General features: G+C 46.8%; 1 protein-coding gene across 1 annotated transcript in view; it reads left to right on the top strand.

Moving 5' to 3' along the window:
• Positions 1 to 9,603, top strand: part of lhx5 (LIM homeobox 5) — a 51,706-nt gene extending 42,103 nt beyond the window's left edge. The window contains exons 8-10 of the mRNA XM_061801925.1: positions 481 to 761; positions 4,408 to 4,573; positions 7,025 to 9,603. Of these exons, the coding sequence (XP_061657909.1) occupies positions 481 to 761; positions 4,408 to 4,573; positions 7,025 to 7,365 (788 nt within the window). The 3' untranslated portion in view covers positions 7,366 to 9,603. The remainder of the gene's footprint in view (positions 1 to 480; positions 762 to 4,407; positions 4,574 to 7,024) is intronic.
• Positions 9,604 to 17,669: the final 8,066 nt, after the last annotated feature.

Consider the following 17,669-nt stretch of genomic DNA (forward strand, 5'->3'; position numbering starts at 1 on the left):
ACGCCGGGCGTGGGAAATTGTCACTGTGCGTGCTCCAATCAAGTTCGAATAGAAAAGCACACTTAACCCGCTTTTGAGGACCCTTGAAATTGCATAAGCACAAAATAAAATGTAAAAAAATAAAACATTTAGGTGCCATTTGTTTTTGCAGTGTAATTAACAAATGAAACAATTGTTTTATTTCCACGGACTATTGTTATTGTCAAGGTCCGTTGGGGGTCCTACTGTCATGATTATCAACAGACCCCCCCCCCCAAGCCCCCACGTTGCCTTTAACACACGCACTATCGTGAAACTCGTCCCCGTAAAATAGATCCACATTTGCTCTTGATTTCTGAAAAATGATATGCGTAGGTCACTAGACGCTCCCTGTAATATTTTTTCACGTCACTTAAAAAAAATGTCTTTCGATTTCTCCCCTTTAAAAAAAAATAAATAAAAATAATCAAATATTTGAACGCAACGATCCCCCGTGCGCAGTGTCGTCGTGCACGGACCGGAGCCTGTCGCCGGACCTCCAGGACGGCGGCCTGCACGACGAGCTGAAGGAGGCCGACAACTGCACCTCCTCCGACAAGGAGACCAACAACATCGAGAACGAGGAGCAGAACTCGGGCGCCAAGCGGCGGGGGCCGCGCACCACCATCAAGGCCAAGCAGCTGGAGACCCTCAAGGCCGCCTTCGTCGCCACGCCCAAGCCCACGCGGCACATCCGGGAGCAGCTGGCGCAGGAGACCGGGCTCAACATGCGCGTCATCCAGGTGAGCGGGACACGCCCCCACCGCAAACGCCACTCGCGCGAGAAGCGTCAATCTCGGTATCAAAATTGATATTTTGCCTTCTTGTTCCTATTTGCCAATTTTGTTAGAGACTAGTTCAGCTTGAAATATGGTGGGATTTGAACATTTCCTGTTCTGCTGCCTTATAAACTGCTTCAATCATAAAGAATTCAAATTCCCAAAATGCAATTCATATTTGTTAGAAAAAAGAAATAAAAGGCACGCTCAAAAGTCCTCCATTTTCAGAAAGTTATGGATCATCAACCAGTTCAGGACATAGTCCAACTTTCGCCCCAAGTTAGCCGGGATAGGATCCAGCGCTCCTGCGATCCTTGTGAGGATAAGCGGCTTGGAAAATAATAGATTGATGGCATTTGGGGAATTCACAGAGAATAAAGGCATCATTATTTTTTTTTTTTTTTAGCATTGGAGCTAATGATGACGGTCTACCCAAATACATTTATCTTTATAGTAATCTTAAAGATAATAGTGCAAAATGACAAAGACCAACAAAATCGCGTCAGAAAAATTACAACATTTCCATTTGCTGCTCTTCAAATTGCGGATACAAGTGCATCAATACATTTGTGGAAAAAAAAAATGCAATCAATCTGACATGTTCTCAAATTCAACACAATTTCATTCACAAAAACGCAATTTTTCCATCTGCTATTGTGGACATCCAAAACGGCTTCCTCATCCTGGCAAGTTAGCTCGCAGACCCCTCTGGTGTACTGCGACAACATAACGGAGCGCTCTTATTTGCGGTAAAAAAAAAAAAAAAAAAAAAAAGTAAAGTAGACTTGAGTGCAAACACAGAAACACACGTGCATGCGCACACACTTTGCTTACATTTGACCCCTCCCTCCCCCAAGCCCCGCCCCCATAAAAATTGTGATTTGCATTTCAGCTGCATGCTTTGAATTGGGACACGTTTAAAGTAAACTAGATGTATATTCACACACACACACACACACACACACACAACTGAGCATTTCACCAGCAACAAGGAAAGCCCCCCGACCCCCACCCTGCTGGCAGAAAATACTTTTCCTTTCGCTCCATGCTTTGAATACTGTCAATATTTGATGTGTATATTTTTAGCTGACGTAGTTAATTACACGTTCGCGCACGCGTTACACGCACATGCAGAAAACGACGAGGATGCTGCGCTCTTTGGATAAGGCGGAGCCATTTTGTCTTTGAAAAGTACTCAATGCGGTAACCAAAAACTCATGCAATATTGTCTTTTTTTGAAATCCCTTAAATAATATCACCAGAGTCTTCGATATTTCCCCGTTTGTTGGAGGAGTCTTCGTTTAGCCAACGATGCCGGCTTTGCTGCATGCTTTGAACGACGAAGACGCTGCCCAAACGTGCAAATCGCCATTTTTGCCTTTGGTGACATTTTAGGACGAATTTACAAATCCAAAGTGGCTGGAATGTGATCATTTGGGGAGGGGGGGGGGGGGTGTATGAACGTCGCAAAATGTCCCATTAGCCTCTTTGAATTAATGATGTCGTTCAATGGCACACAAAACCAATTTGGAGAAACACTCTTAATAGGCACATAAACGACGTCGTCAGTCGAGGCGTCCCGATACTTTTGCTGGGGGAATAAAAGCAATATCAGGAAGAAAAGAAAATGTTTCTCCGTGACCCCATTATGCCTTTGTGTCGAAAACTCATTTTTGACCTTTGCAAAAACACTTTTTGTTGTTGTTGTTGTTATTATTGTTCTTTCCGCCACCTCCTTGTCTGCAGGCATTCCATTTCTCTTCTTTTCATTTTTTTCCTCTCCGTTCTCGTCCCCCCAATTAACATCGACACACCAGGCCCCACAAAAAAACACACAATTACAACACGAAATGTGTTTTTCTTTTAATGTGTACCCCCCTCCCCCCCCGCAACCCTCCACGCAGCGGCCCCCCCCCCCCTCCACCCCTCGTGTTTGTTTCAGTCACACAGCCGTGAAATTAGTCATAGGTGGTGGTCTTGTTTTAGCTGAGGGGCCACCGCACGCATGCGGGAACCCCCCCCCCCCACACACACACACACCCTCCCCGTGTGTGTGTGTGCACGCGTGTTTTCACGCGAACACACGCACACATTGGAGGATGTGTGTGTGCACAATGTCAGGATGATTAGCGCCATCTCTGCCAAGTGTGATGTGGCTTTTTGTGCACTGGCTGTGATTATCGCTGATTTCACAGATTTACATACGCGCCCCCCCCCCTCCCCCCACCTTTTTTTTTTTTTTTCTCACCTCTGCGGTGCGCACACACAAACGGGCTCACGTGCGCACGTATGTTGCAGAACTCCACATCCGGCCACGCGTGCATCCATCAGCGTGTGCGTAATCTCCCTCTCGAGGGGAACGAGAGCATTTCCATAAAAATGTACCCAACACGTCGACGATTGTTCTCAATAAGCAGGTGTTGCCTCCGCGTGTGTGTGTGTTTTTGCGTGGATGTTTATTATTATTATGTTTTTCCATTACGTGTGTGTGCGTGAGCGCGCATCACAGCGGGACTGGCCGGCTGCTGCCGAACTGGCGCGATCCCGCAGCACACACCGAAAACAAGAACCCGTTTGCCGCTTCTATTATGCGCAAGGAAAAGAAGGGAAATGCGTTCATGAAGCAAGCAGAGGGTTTTTTTTTTTTTTTTTTTTTTAAATCTCATTTTTATTTTCGGAAGGTCGCTTCTTTTCGTAGTTGGTTCGTGCGATCAGGGAATGAAAGCAAATATTCCATCGGCAAGCTAAATGTTGATTGGTCATCGGTGAATCTGCTGCACGCATTCTGGAGGAAATATGGAAAGATTTTGAATTTGAAATACAAAGTGATGATATTTTCAATACAGGGAGTCCTCGGGTTAAGACGGTCTCGGTTAAAGACGATTAAGACGAGTTTTTTTTTTTTTTTTTTACTATCATGAATTTATCCGATGGGTCTAAGGACTGTGGTGACGTCGTTGGAAACCTGTCCATTGGCTGTCTGAAATTCAACCCGGCTACAATTCACTGTCTAAAATTCACCGTATGTGCCGCCGGGCAGGGTTACTTCAGGTCAGAACCGAACAGCCAGCCAGTCCAGTTACACGTTTTTTAGCATGTGACCTCACCTGACTAAGAAAGCGTAATTGGATTGGCTGGCTGTTTGGTTCTGACCTGAAGTAACCCTTCCTGGTGGCACAGACGGTGAATTTTAGACAGCGAATTATAGCCAGTCGAATTGTTAGCATTGAAAAGTTAAGTTGAAATAAAACTATAAAAAATTTGATCACTTTACAAAAAAAAACAAATAGAAGTGTTTTGTTAAAATGCCAAAAACAATTTTGAGGATTGTGTGATGCAGATGTTGCCCTTTTTGAGAAATTGGAAACTGCAAACTGACAATCGGACAGTTCGTGAACATTACGTATGGATTTTCGGCATCTTGGAAATATGGAACATGTTTTATAAAACGTAGTCGCCAGTGGATCACACCAACAGACGCATTTCCGTTCTCAAAGGACGGATTGTAAAATGTTTCCTTCTCGACGCTAACGTGGTTTGGTTAGCGTCAGAGGCGATTCGCGGTCTTCGGTGAACCCAATAAGAGCGACCGCTCTCGGTGTCGCGGCAGGTTTGGTTCCAGAACCGGAGATCCAAAGAGCGACGGATGAAGCAGCTGAGCGCTTTGGGGGCCCGCAGGCACGCCTTCTTCCGGGGCCCGAGGAGGATGAGGACCCTGGGGGGCCGCCTGGAGGACCCGGACATCTTGGGGCCCGCCGCCTACGGCTACTACGGAGGTAAGGACGGCGCCGAAAACCCAACAAAACACTCTTGTCGGCGCCGATTTGCAGACATTCCCTCCACTCTGAAGGCAAATTCAAAACAAAACAGTTTAGCAGTTCCTCGCTGTCACCTTTCACGCCTAAGAGGATGAACCGGTTCATTCCAGTCAGTCTCTTTGCAAACAAATCCGCCACCGCCGGCGACGACGACAGCAATATTTTGACGGCTGCTGCAGTCAAGGGACGCCCCGGACGCGGTACCGTAAGTCAGTCACGTCGGAAACGCGCTTCCGTTGTTCCGTTTTCGCAAACCTCGAAGACAATTTGGCCATCCACAAACCAAATGTACCTTTTTTGTGGACATTAAAGACAATTTAGTCCTCAATTGATATGAAAATGAAGACTAAATTAAAGAAAACTCATGCTAAGGTGCTTAAATCAAGATAAATGTTGACTTTTTGTGAACAATTTGGTGGTTTTTGGTATTTTGAACACCAAACTAGTCCTGGATGTACATTTTTGTAATTACCAGACAATTTAGTCCTTAATTAGCCTTTAATGCATTTTCATCAAACATTATTATTATTATTATTGACAATCTCGGCAACAATTTAGTCGTTAGCCCATCATCCTGGTCATTTGGCTTAGTTTAGCTAATGTTCAGGTTTTTTTTTTTTGTCAACATCAAAGACAATCTAGTCTTTGTGTACTAAATTTTGATTTTTTTTTAAAACATCAAAGACAGTCTTTGATGAACCTCATACCCTTGAAATGCTATTAATTTCATGCTCATTATTTGTCATTGCAATGTCAAAGATGTTTGTCAACCTCAAAGAGGTTTCGCATCCGACTATTTAAACCCAGTACAAGACTTGAATTATTTCAGACGTACGTTTTGATTAACATCAAAGACAATTTCATCTGGCTGCGTTTTTGCAAACAAAAATCGCGATTTGTGCATTTTCGGTCAACATCAAAGACAGGTCAGTCTTTGACACACATGTGGTGTTTTTTTTTTTTTTTTTTTTTTGTAAATAAAAGACATGACATCGCACTAGCTTATTTGTTTCGAACATCAAAGACATTTTTAGTTGACCGGAATTGAACCTCGACTTGAGCTACGTCCTCAACAAGGACATTTCGTAAACATCACAGATGAGCTGCAACCGCAAAGTCGGGTATTTGTAAACGGAAGACAATTCCATCCGGGTGAATCTTTTTTGCGGGAGGGCCGGGGACATGAAAGAGAATTTTGTTTCCGTCCAATCCGTAGGTGTGCGTGCGCGCGCCCCCGTTTGGACAAAAACATCAAAGACGGATTTGAGCCTTCAGTTGAAGCCGACGCAGGCGTTTTGTCGCCGCAAAGGCGGAAAACAATTCCGAGTCTCGGGCCGTTTTCAGGACAAAAAAACCTTCATCTCTGGCTCTCCCCTCCGTCGCTTTCTTCGCCCGCCGCTTTTCAGGCCCCCTTTCAGGCCGGCTCGCTCTCGCCTTCATACACTACGTGTGTGTGTGTGTGTGTGTGTATTTTTATATATTCACACACCCCGCCCGCCCGCCGGCCCACCCCCTTCGCGTGCCGCCTGCGACGCGAGCTCGTCGCCTCTTCTCAAGGTCGCTCGCTTCAACCGGCGAGCTCGCCGGCGCATTATTTCTATTCAGGCACCTTTTCAGTCAACTGTTGCAGTGTCAAAATTAAGAAATAGGAATTAAAAACAAAAAAAGAAAAACTTCAGCCGAGGTAGAGCCCCGTGTCGTTCCGCCGCGTTTGTCTGGGTTGTGAATATTTTGCATCAAGTGTTTACGTCAGCGCAATCCGAGGAAAAGGGGGGGGGGGCAGATGGGTTGATGGTGGACGGCAGGATAAAAGAAGGCTGAAAGGGGGGTTGGAGGGCGGGGCGGGGGGGGGGGTGCGTGCTCGTCGGGCCGCGGTGAAGGACGAATGGAAAGCTCGGAGAGGGGGGACGGATGCGAAGACGGCGACGCCGTTGACGACTTCCCGGACGACGTCTTTGGTAACAATGCCGATCACGAAGCGTTGCCATCGGCAACCGCTTGACAGAAATCCCGTTGACGACCAGGACGTCGTCGGGAACAATTTGTCTCGTCGCTGAAAACGACGTCGTCCACGATAACGTCGGAATCGCGGACGGCGACGTTGTTGACAACATTGTCGTCGACTCAAATAACAATGGCGGCGGCGTCGATATCAATGGATTCCAAGTGATCGAGAACATTTTCGACCCCCCTCCCCTCAAAAAATGATTGTTGCATGCCTTTGAGGTCATCGAGAACAACATTTTGGCGACCTCGTCGACGGCGGTACACTCGAAGATGACGGAGCGCCTTGTTTATTACCGTGTCATAACGACGATATCTGGCGTGTCTTTGACGTCATTGACGACGTCTTTGATCTCTAAAAATCAAAAGGTGGTCTACCCTAACGTGCGTTGTGTCATCCGCCAGAGTACCAAGGGGACTACTACGGACCGGGAGCCCACTACGACTTCTTCCCGCACGGCCCCCCGTCCTCGCAGGCCCAGTCCCCCGCCGAGTCCCCCTACATCTTGGGCTCGGGTCCCGGGGCCATAGAAGGCTCGGGCCACCTCCCCTCGGACGACCAAAGGTTCACGGACATGATCTCGCACGCCGAGACGCCCAGTCCGGAGCCGGGCTCCCTGCAGCCCGTGCCCGGGGAGGCGTACGGGGGCGGGCCCAGCCCCCCGTTCTCGCTGGCCAGCAACTCCAGCTACAGCGCCCCCATGTCCCACCAAGGCCCCGAGATGGGCGAAGCGGCGGCCTGGTGAACCCGCGAGGGACCCCCCTGACGGGCCGGGAGTTACTTTTTAACCGATAACGGACGGCTTTTCACCGCTGGACCCACGCTTAGAAGTGTAGACGCGCCTCACGAGCTTTCTTGGAATACCGGACTTGAATTATTTAAGACAAAGACTTTGACCGAGTCCACGCTACCGCAAAATCCCAGTAGACAGACACCACAACGCCAAAGGGACTTTTTCTTTTCTTGACGTTCGTTTCCCGCATTTTAAAGCCAAACGTCACCTTTTTGTATCCGCGTTCACGGGTCGGAGGTCGGAGGTCGGGGAACGCGTCCCCGCCCCCGCCCTGAGATAATTACAAGCGACCGCCGCTCCCGTCAACACCGAGCGTCGGTCGATTTTAAAATTCACACCCCGCTTGCTCGTTCCGCCCATCACGCGTCCCCGGATGATGGCGAATTCGCGGGTCGACGACCGCGACCGCCCCCGTCCCTGCGTCGGTACCTCTCATGAGCGCAGGCCCGTGGCGGCCTGCCACCGTAGAAAACGTCCCAAAAAAAAAAAAAAAGGGACTAGCTGCAGCTAACCCCCGCTATCTGTTATCGTATCACGATTGATGTCAATTAAAAAAATGGATTAATGCCATTCCCCAATTTTGGACAATTCCATTTTCTTTGCGCACCGCATCGTAGTTGTGGTTTTCCTCAGAGGGCCGTTAAACGTTTAATCCCATCGCATCGTTTTTGAACGTTTTCGGAAAACAAGAAAAAAAAAAAAAACACAGCAAGAAGAATCCACTTGCATCAATTCCGCCTTTGCTGATGAATTATTAATATTATTATAAACCGGAAGACTGACAATCTACACACCATTTTTTTCCCGTTGATATCTTGACAATAAACCGAAAAAACACTTTAGCATTTATGCTCTTACGCTAACCATATTGTCATGTAGGCAATTACCCTTGTAAACCAAATAACTCCAAAGTTATGAAAAATGGTATATAAATATTTAAGTCCACGACCGTTCGGTCAGGCTTCGGGTCGCTAACGCTCACAATACGAGAAAAAGAAAGGACACTTTAGCAAGAAACATGAAGTACACGCACTTTATTTGCTATCGTGGCCTTCAACTAAATGATGTGGCGGCCGGGATCTGGTCCCCAGGCCTCGACTTTGACACCCGTGGTTTAATCCCCCAAATACACAACAAACTTGGATCCTAAAACAGTTTAAATCTTCCGTTATTACCCTTCAAACTCAATTAGCAAAGTTTCTTTGAAGTAAACCAAAACAGTAGCTGTACATGCAAAGACTTTCAGCTACAACCCAGGCTAAAACGAGCTCCTCCCCGACATGACAGAGCTCGTCGCTTCATCGCTTCGACATATTTCTCCGGAACCATTTCACGTTTTACGTTTGCGATCTCGACGATAGCCGAAACGCTCAATTTGTGAATAGTGAAACGGCAACACGCGGGCGGCGGGGGAGCGTTCGTGGACTTGGAACGACGACGGGGTACGCGAGTCCCGCGCGCCGTCCGCCGTCCCGTTTCCCCCCTGTCGCTAAATGTCGCGCGGATACTTTATTATTTGTCGTAAATAAGTAATAATCGCCGGAGCTCGCTCGTCGGCGAGGGGGAACGAGAAACACGGGCGGGCCGATCATTCGGATCAAAAAGGCAGACGTGGCCCTCCCCCCCACTTCCTACCTTGGCGCCCCAACACGACGACGGTGTGCTAAAACAAGGCGGCCCACACCTTTATCCCCGCCCGGGCGCGTGCGCGCAGGCGGCCCTGATTGTCGGGCCCGTGCGCGCGGCGCCGCCCGACCTTCCCTTTGTTCGGGTCCCTTTTTCACAAGACGTGTTTTAATGGAAATGATTTTCAAAAGCACACTGAAGCCATAATAGAGAATCTCCTTCAACAGCTGAGGTCTGCTGCCTCTTCAAGGGAGCAAACAAAAGAGGGGCCACGCAACATCTGTGGCGGGCCGCACGCCCCCCAACTAGCCCCCTCGGTACCTCCTCACCCGTCCCCGCCGCAGCCTTCGGTCGCCACCTAGCGGGCGGCGTCCTTTTCCCGCCCGCCCGCGAGCCAAAGTGAGCATTTTTTGGGTTTCCTTCCCGCCGACGTCACTTCTTGTGGTTTCTTTGCCGGTGGCCTGCAACCCTCCTCGGATGGAAAATGTGAGCGCGCGTTGCACGTCCGAAGGGTTCCATTATTTCCATGTAAATAGTGCCGCTAATAAAAACTGTCTCTTACAACTCCAAGCATCACCTGGAACTTTTTTTTTCGTTTTTTTTTTTTTTTCAACCATCAAAGAAATTTTGTGAAGAAGAAAGATGGAAAAAAAAAATGGCGACAAAACCGAGCGGAAATTTGCGTTCCGCTAACGTAGCAATCGGACATTTTGCAATGAGGGAAATGAACCCGCCGGCACGGCTGGTAAAGCATTGGCCTCACAGTTCTGAGGTCCCAGGTTCGATCCCGCCTGTGTGGAGTTTGCATCTTCTCCCCGTGCCTGCGTGGCTTTTCTCCGGGTGGGCACACCGCTTTCCTCCCGCATCCCAAAAACATGCAACATTAATTGGACACTCTAAATTGCCCACAGGTGTGATTGTGAGTGCGACCGTAGTCTCTCTATGTGCCCTGCGATTGGCTGGCGACCAGTTCAGGGTGGCCGTTGACAACTGCGATAGGCTCCAGCACTCCCCGCGACCCTCGTGAGGATAAGCGGAAAAAGAAAATGGATGGAAGGGTTGAGTGGACACTCTAAATTGCCCCTAGGTGTGATTGTGATTGTGGCTGTTGTCTCCATGTGCCCTGCGATTGGCTGGCGACCGGTTCGGGGTGTGCCCTGCCTACTGCCCTTTGACAGCTGGCATAGGCTCCAGCACTACCTGGGACCCTCGTGAGGATAAGCGGCAAAAAATGGATGGGTGAATGGATGGATGGAAATGAACCTGTGCCGTTTTGGAAACACCCAAAGATGATTTTTCATCTTCAAAGTCACCTTTAAAAAAATTGTCAAAGAATAACATCAACATTTTTGTCTGCTATGTTTATATTAACGATTGTGACCCAATTTAAGCAATTTAGCCAAAATTTTTGGCAAACCCCAAAGTCAATTTCAAGTTTTTCAACGTCAACGTCAGCTCAGACTTGTCGGCAAACTCAAAAGTCGGAATTTTGCTCACTTAACCTAACGTTGAAGGCAATTCAGTCCCCAGTGACCTTTGCCAACATCAGAGAGAACTCAAAGTCTTCAAAGACCCTTTCAACATTTTCAAACCAGATATCTGAAAATTTGGAAGTAATGCAAAAATGGTCTTTTTCAATTTCTAAAACGAATTTGTCCAAATGTGATTATTAAACAGACTTCAAACACCTTTCAAGGTTTTTTTTTTAAAAACATCATTGTCAACTTTCTCAACACCCGTTTTGAGCTTTTTCAAATTTAAACTCATTGATTAAGCTAATGTTAGCGCTTTGCTAATCTAGCTTGACGCTAAGGGCAATGTTGTCGTCTGTAAAGAACCGACGTGAAATTTTTGATTTTTTTCATTGAAATGGCAGAAAGTAGAGCATAATAATTGATACTCATGAAATATTCACGCTAATAGGATTTTAATAATTAATTTTACCATTTTGATTGCATCACGTGCGTTTGAATGGCGGCTATCGCCTGACGAGGCGGGGGACGCTATTTGTGATTTTTCATCTGCTGGAACAGTAATTCTAAAAAAAAAAAAAAAAAAAAAAAGTCAATACACTCTCTTCGCCCCCCCCCCCCCCACGTCCCTTCGCTGTGGGCCAGGTGGGCGGACGGGGGTGGCTCAGGTCCGCACTCATTTTCCAGCTGACTGCCTTTAATGTAAAGGCTAATGCGAGAGGAGACGGGCGGATTCACACCGCGCAGGCCGAAGTAATCTTCAGCATCCACCCGGCTTTCCTCGAGACGCTTCTTTTCTTTATCGAGGTCCTGCCCCCGCTCCCCCCCCCACCATCCCCCAACCCCCAAAATTGGATCGCTGCCGCTTCCCAGAAAGTCACAATAAACGAAAATCGCCTGGTCAGAATGGAGACGGCCGCACGTGAAATTTGGGGGGGTATCATGAGGACATCCACCTAGAAGTCTGAAGAACCCATGTCTGAATGGCAACACAAGGCAGCCATTTTGGGCTCATTTTGGCCCTTGGAAAAACAAACAAACAAAAAAAGAATCTCCAAACTTTCTGTGGGGGGTGAGGGGGGAGTGCAGCACTTCAATCTAGTTGAATTTATCATCTTTAAATTAGGTAAAAAAAATTCATTATCATCTTGGGTTTATCAATGAAATCATCTCAAGAGGCCACAACAGGAAGTCTGTCATTTTGCTTGGAAGCGGCCATTTTGGGCTCATTTTGGCCATTGGAAACCCCCCCCCAAAAAATGAATCCCCAAACTTTCTGTGGGTTGCAGCACTTCAATCTAGTTGAATTTATCATCTTTAAATTAGGTAAAAATGTCCTTGTCATCTTTGGTAAATCAATGAAATCATCTCAAGAGGCCACAACAGGAAGTCTGTCATTTTGCTTGGAAGCGGCCATTTTGGGCTCATTTTGGCCATTGGAACCCCCCCCCCCCCAAAAAAAAAAGAATCCCCAAACTTTCTGTGTGGGGGGTCCAACACTTCAATCTAGTTGAATTTATCATCCTTAAATTCGGTAAAAAAAATTCATTATCATCTTGGGTTTATCAATGAAATCATCTCAAGAGGCCACAACAGGAAGTCTGTCATTTTGCTTGGAAGCGGCCATTTTGGGCTCATTTTGGCCATTGGAACCCCCCCCGCCCCCCCACCCCAAAAAGAATCTCCAAACTTTCTGTGGGGGTGAGGGGGGAGTGCAGCACTTCAATCTAGTTGAATTTATCATCTTTAAATTAGGTAAAAAAATTCATTATCATCTTGGTTTATCAATGAAATCATCTCAGAGAGCCACAAACAGGAAGTCTGTCATTTTGCTTGGAAGCGGCCATTTTGGGCTCATTGTGGCCATTGGAACCCCCCCCCGCCCCCCCCACCCCAAAAAGAATCCCCAACTTTCTGTGTGGGGGATGCAGCACTTCAATCTAGTGAATTTATCATCCTTAAATTAGGTTAAAAAAATTCATATATCTGGGTTTATCAATGCTGAATCATCTCAAGACGGCCCACAACAGGAAGTCTGTCATTTTGCTTGGAAGAGCGGCCATTTTGGGCTCACTTTGGCCCATTGAAAAAAAAAAAAAAAAAAAAAAAAAGAATCCCCAAACTTTCTGTGTGGGGGGGGGTCCACACTTCAATCTAGTTGAATTTATCATCCTTAATTAGGTAAAAACAAAATTCATTATCATCTTGGGTTTATCAATGAAATCATCTCAAGAGGCCACAACAGGAAGTCTGTCATTTTGCTTGGAAGGGGCCATTTTGGGCTCATTTTGGCCATTGGAACCCCCCCCCCCGCCCCCCCCCAAAAAGAATCCCCAAACTTTCTGTGTGGGGGGTCCAACACTTCAATCTAGTTGAATTTATCATCCTTAAATTAGGTAAAAAAAATTCATTATCATCTTGGGTTTATCAGTGAAATCATCTCAAGAGGCCACAACAGGAAGTCTGTCATTTTGCTTGGAAGCGGCCATTTTGGGCTCATTTTGGCCATTGGAACCCCCCCCCGCCCCCCCACCCCAAAAAGAATCTCCAAACTTTCTGTGGGGGTGAGGGGGGAGTGCAGCACTTCAATCTAGTTGAATTTATCATCTTTAAATTAGGTAAAAAAATTCATTATCATCTTGGGTTTTCATGATGAAATCATCTCAAGAGGCCACAACAGGAAGTCTGTCATTTTGCTTGGAAGCGGCCATTTTGGGCTCTTTTGGCCATTGGAACCCCCCACCCCCCCCGCCCCCCCACCCCAAAAGAATCCCCAAACTTCTGTGTGTGGGAGGCAGCACTTCAATCTAGGTTGAATTTATCATTCCTTAAATTAGGTTAAAAAAATTCATTATCATCTTGGGTTTATCAATGAAATCATCTCAAGAGGCCACAACAGGAAGTCTGTCATTTTGCTTGGAAGCGGCCATTTTGGGCTCACTTTGGCCATTGGAAAAAAAAAAAAAAAAAAAAAAGAATCCCCAAACTTTCTGTGTGGGGGGGTCCAACACTTCAATCTAGTTGAATTTATCATCCTTAAATTAGGTAAAAAAAATTCATTATCATCTTGGGTTTATCAATGAAATCATCTCAAGAGGCCACAACAGGAAGTCTGTCATTTTGCTTGGAAGGGGCCATTTTGGGCTCATTTGGCCATGGAACCCCCCCCCCCGCCCCCCCCCAAAAAGAATCCCCAAAACTTTGTGTGGGGGGGTTCCAACACTTCAATCTAGTTGAATTTATCATCCTTAAATTAGGTAAAAAAAATCATTATCATCTTGGGTTTATCAGGAAATCATCTCAAGAGGCCACAACAGGAAGTCTGTCATTTGCTTGGAGGAAGCGGCCATTTTGGGCTCATTTTGGCCATTGGAACCCCCCCCCGCCCCCCCACCCCAAAAAGAATCTCCAAACTTTCTCGTGGGGGTGAGGTGAGGGGGAGTGCAGCACTTCAATCTAGTTGAATTTATCATCTTTAAATTAGGTAAAAAAATTCATTATCATCTTGGGTTTATCAATGAAATCATCTCAAGAGGCCACAACAGGAAGTCTGTCATTTTGCTTGGAAGCGGCCATTTTGGGCTCATTTTGGCCATTGGAACCCCCCCCCGCCCCCCCACCCCAAAAAGAATCCCCAAACTTTCTGTGTGGGGGATGCAGCACTTCAATCTAGTTGAATTTATCATCCTTAAATTAGGTTAAAAAAATTCATTATCATCTTGGGTTTATCAATGAAATCATCTCAAGAGGCCACAACAGGAAGTCTGTCATTTTGCTTGGAAGCGGCCATTTTGGCTCACTTTGGCCATTGGAAAAAAAAAAAAAAAAAAAAAAAAGAATCCCCAAACTTCTGTGGGGGGGTCCAACACTTCAATCTAGTTGAATTTATCATCCTTAAATTAGGTAAAAAAAATTCATTATCATCTTGGGTTTATCAATGAAATCATCTCAAGAGGCCACAACAGGAAGTCTGTCATTTTGCTTGGAAGCGGCCATTTTGGGCTCATTTTGGCCATTGGAAACCCCCCCCCAAAAAATGAATCCCCAAACTTTCTGTGGGTTGCAGCACTTCAATCTAGTTGAATTTATCATCTTTAAATTAGGTAAATATGTCATTGTCATCTTTGGTGAATCAATGAAATCATCTCAAGAGGCCATTTTAGGCTCATTTTGGTCGTTTCCCTTCAAAAGCCGAACTTGTCCTTGGATATTTGTTGAAAATTCTGCTCCCAAATACAGTTTAGCATCGCCACGAGACGCGAGTATAAAAAATTAATAACCAAGAAGACACGGGGCTCGGCCATTTTATTCGCAAGTCATCATTTTCCGGCCATTTCCGGACGGGCTCGCCCCCGAACCGGAAGCCTCGTAGACCTCGTCGGCGGCTAAAACCGCAAAATCAAACCTTTGCGTTTTTCTTCTTGCGAAAGTTCGACGACTCGTTGCTCGAGTCCCGGCGCCCCTGACTGACTCGGGAGCGCCTGCTCGGTGTAAACAAACATTAATGACTGCTGGGCGGGGGGGGGGGGGGTTGTCGTTCGGGGGGGGGGGGGGTTCTCGGCTTACTCTCGAGTCCACTACACATGTGCACACACGCAGGCACTTGCAGACCTCTACGGGAAAGACCGTCGGTAACCTTCACCTCCCATTCAGCCGGCGGTGTGTGATTATCACGGCGGTGCGCACACACACTCGCGCCCAAAAAGGTGTGCGTGTGCACGTGTGTGTGTGTGTGTGTGTTCGCTAATGTGAGCTCGCACTCGTGAACGCACGCGCATGCACACGCACACAATTGCCATTAACATCAGGACTTTTGTAATGGATGTGTTTGTGGCCTTGCTACGGGAGAGAAGGCGCAAGCAAGAGTTGATGTTATAAATCACTGCCCCCCCCCCCCCCAACCTCCACTTCCCGCAACACACAAACGCACACGCGTGACCCCCCCCCCTCCCTCCAACTCTGTTTACCGCCCGGGGAGGCGGCGAGCGACGGAGGGGAAATCCTATTAGCCAATGAGCCCGCGTCGTTCATTAACACGCTCGTGCGCAAACGGACAAAACAAAACAAAACAAAAAAATACTTTAAAACATAACTGAATAAACCACAAACTATGAACGTGCAAATTAAACGCGAATACAATGTCGAAAAATGGACAACTAGCTACTTGCTCGCAACGGAAATTATTTGTCGTTTCCACTAACGACCCTGGCTAAGGTTAGCTCCTCCCCCAACATACAAAGCTCATCTCCGATTAGAGATGATCCTGTCAAGACTTCCTTGACGCCGATTCCTACTTCCGTCTTTGGCGCTTTATCTCACAGCGTTCCACAAAGTGCGATGCTTCGTCTTGACAGAAAAATCGGAGTTTTCAGATCACTGTATTCTCAAAGTAATACTGCAATTGTTTCAAACTATTTTTTTTGGGGGGGGGGGCGGGGGGGGGCACTTTTCAGGGCACAACATCCTTACAGTCATCTCCAACGTACACGGAAGCGTGTTGCGCCCACACGTTAAACTTCGGTAAACCTCTCCCCGCCCCGACAGATGTTTTTTTTTTTTTAAATATGTATTGTTCTCAAATGAGTCCAATGAGTATTTAACAAAAGAAAATAAACCGTCGATCACACAGAGGTTTGCGTAGGTTAACGTGTGGCCGCAACACGCTTCCGAGTACGGGGGCTGAAGCCTATCCCAGCGGTTTATTTTCTTTTTTTAAATACAAATTGGACTCATTTGAGATCAATGGATGTTTTTTTTTTAAAAAAAAAAAAACATATATCACAGAGAAGTTTACCGAAGTTTAACATGTGGCCGCAACACGCTTCCGTGTACGGAGGAGCCGACTCATTGTCTTTTCTTTTTTTTCCAATCATAGTTAATGAATGCGAGTTTGTGTAAAAGCAGGGGTCATTTATTGAAATATTGCTATTTGCGTTGAAAAAAAATCTGAGTGGCTCCATTGCTATGTGGGTTTTATTCTTGATGAAGAACAGATGCAGCAACAAAGTATTTGTACGCGTCCAGGCTTTTCTACCCTTTCAAACTTTTCCGTGTAAATCTCGACGACTTGCTCACCAGATTTACAAGTCACTCGAGCTGTCTTTTCCGTTAACTCCACCGGGGGGAGCCTCATCGTAATGTCGCAATACAACAGAGGGAACTGTGATCTGGCGTGCCGGGATCGGGGAAGCCATTTTCTGACCACAGCAAACCGCAAAACAGGTAGCATAATTTTCGAGACGTGTGTACATTTATACAGAATATTTGCGCGTCTTTAAGTCATCAATAACTTTTTTGAAAATAGGACACAAGCATAGCTGTGATGGCACAGTGGCTCAGCTGGAAAAGGGTTGGCCTCGCAGTTCTGAGGTCCCAGGTTTGATCCCGTTCCTGCCTCTGTGGCGTTTGCATGTTCTCCCCGTGCCTGTGTGGCTTTTCTCCGGGCACGCCGCTTTCCTCCGACATCACCAAAACACGCAACATTAATTGGACACTCTAAATTGCCCGTAGGTGAGATTGTGAGAGCGGCTGTTTTTTCCCAATGTGCCCTGTGATTGGCTGGCGACCAGTTCAGGGGCGTACCCCGCCTCCTGCCCTGCCGATAGGCTCCAGCGCTCCCCGCGACCCTCGTGAGGATAAGCGGCAAAAGAAAATGGATGGAAACATAGCTGTTTTACCATGGCGACATCTACAGATATAAAATCGAAGCAATGTGAGAAAAAGATAAATTAGAAAAACTGATTTTTTTTCACCCAAGTCTTTATCCTTATTAATGGAAATATATATATTTACTATATATGTAAATGACCCATATACACATATTTTACTGCTCAGTACTGTATTTGTAGTTTTCCCACTTGGCCTCACTGCAGGATAGCTGAAATACCCGAGCGGTTTATCTGATGTACAAAAAAACGCCCAACACAGATTGCGGCGTGCGGCGGGTTCGCTCTGCATGCGCGTGCACGAGGCGGGCAGGCGGATTAGCCGCTCGGCTCGGGTTTATCTCTTCAAGGTTGACGAGAAAGACGGAGGCCGCCGGGGGTTGGAGGGGGGGGGGGTGTCGTGCGCGTATCTGCGTCGCGCGATGACGGCAAGTCTGCGACTGTTCGAAAAAAGGACAGTAAGATGACAAACCTTCCAGTTTGTTTTCCAGAA

The sequence above is a fragment of the Syngnathoides biaculeatus genome, chromosome 17 (assembly GCF_019802595.1).
Source record: "Syngnathoides biaculeatus isolate LvHL_M chromosome 17, ASM1980259v1, whole genome shotgun sequence".
NCBI classification, from domain to species: Eukaryota; Metazoa; Chordata; class Actinopteri; order Syngnathiformes; family Syngnathidae; genus Syngnathoides; species Syngnathoides biaculeatus.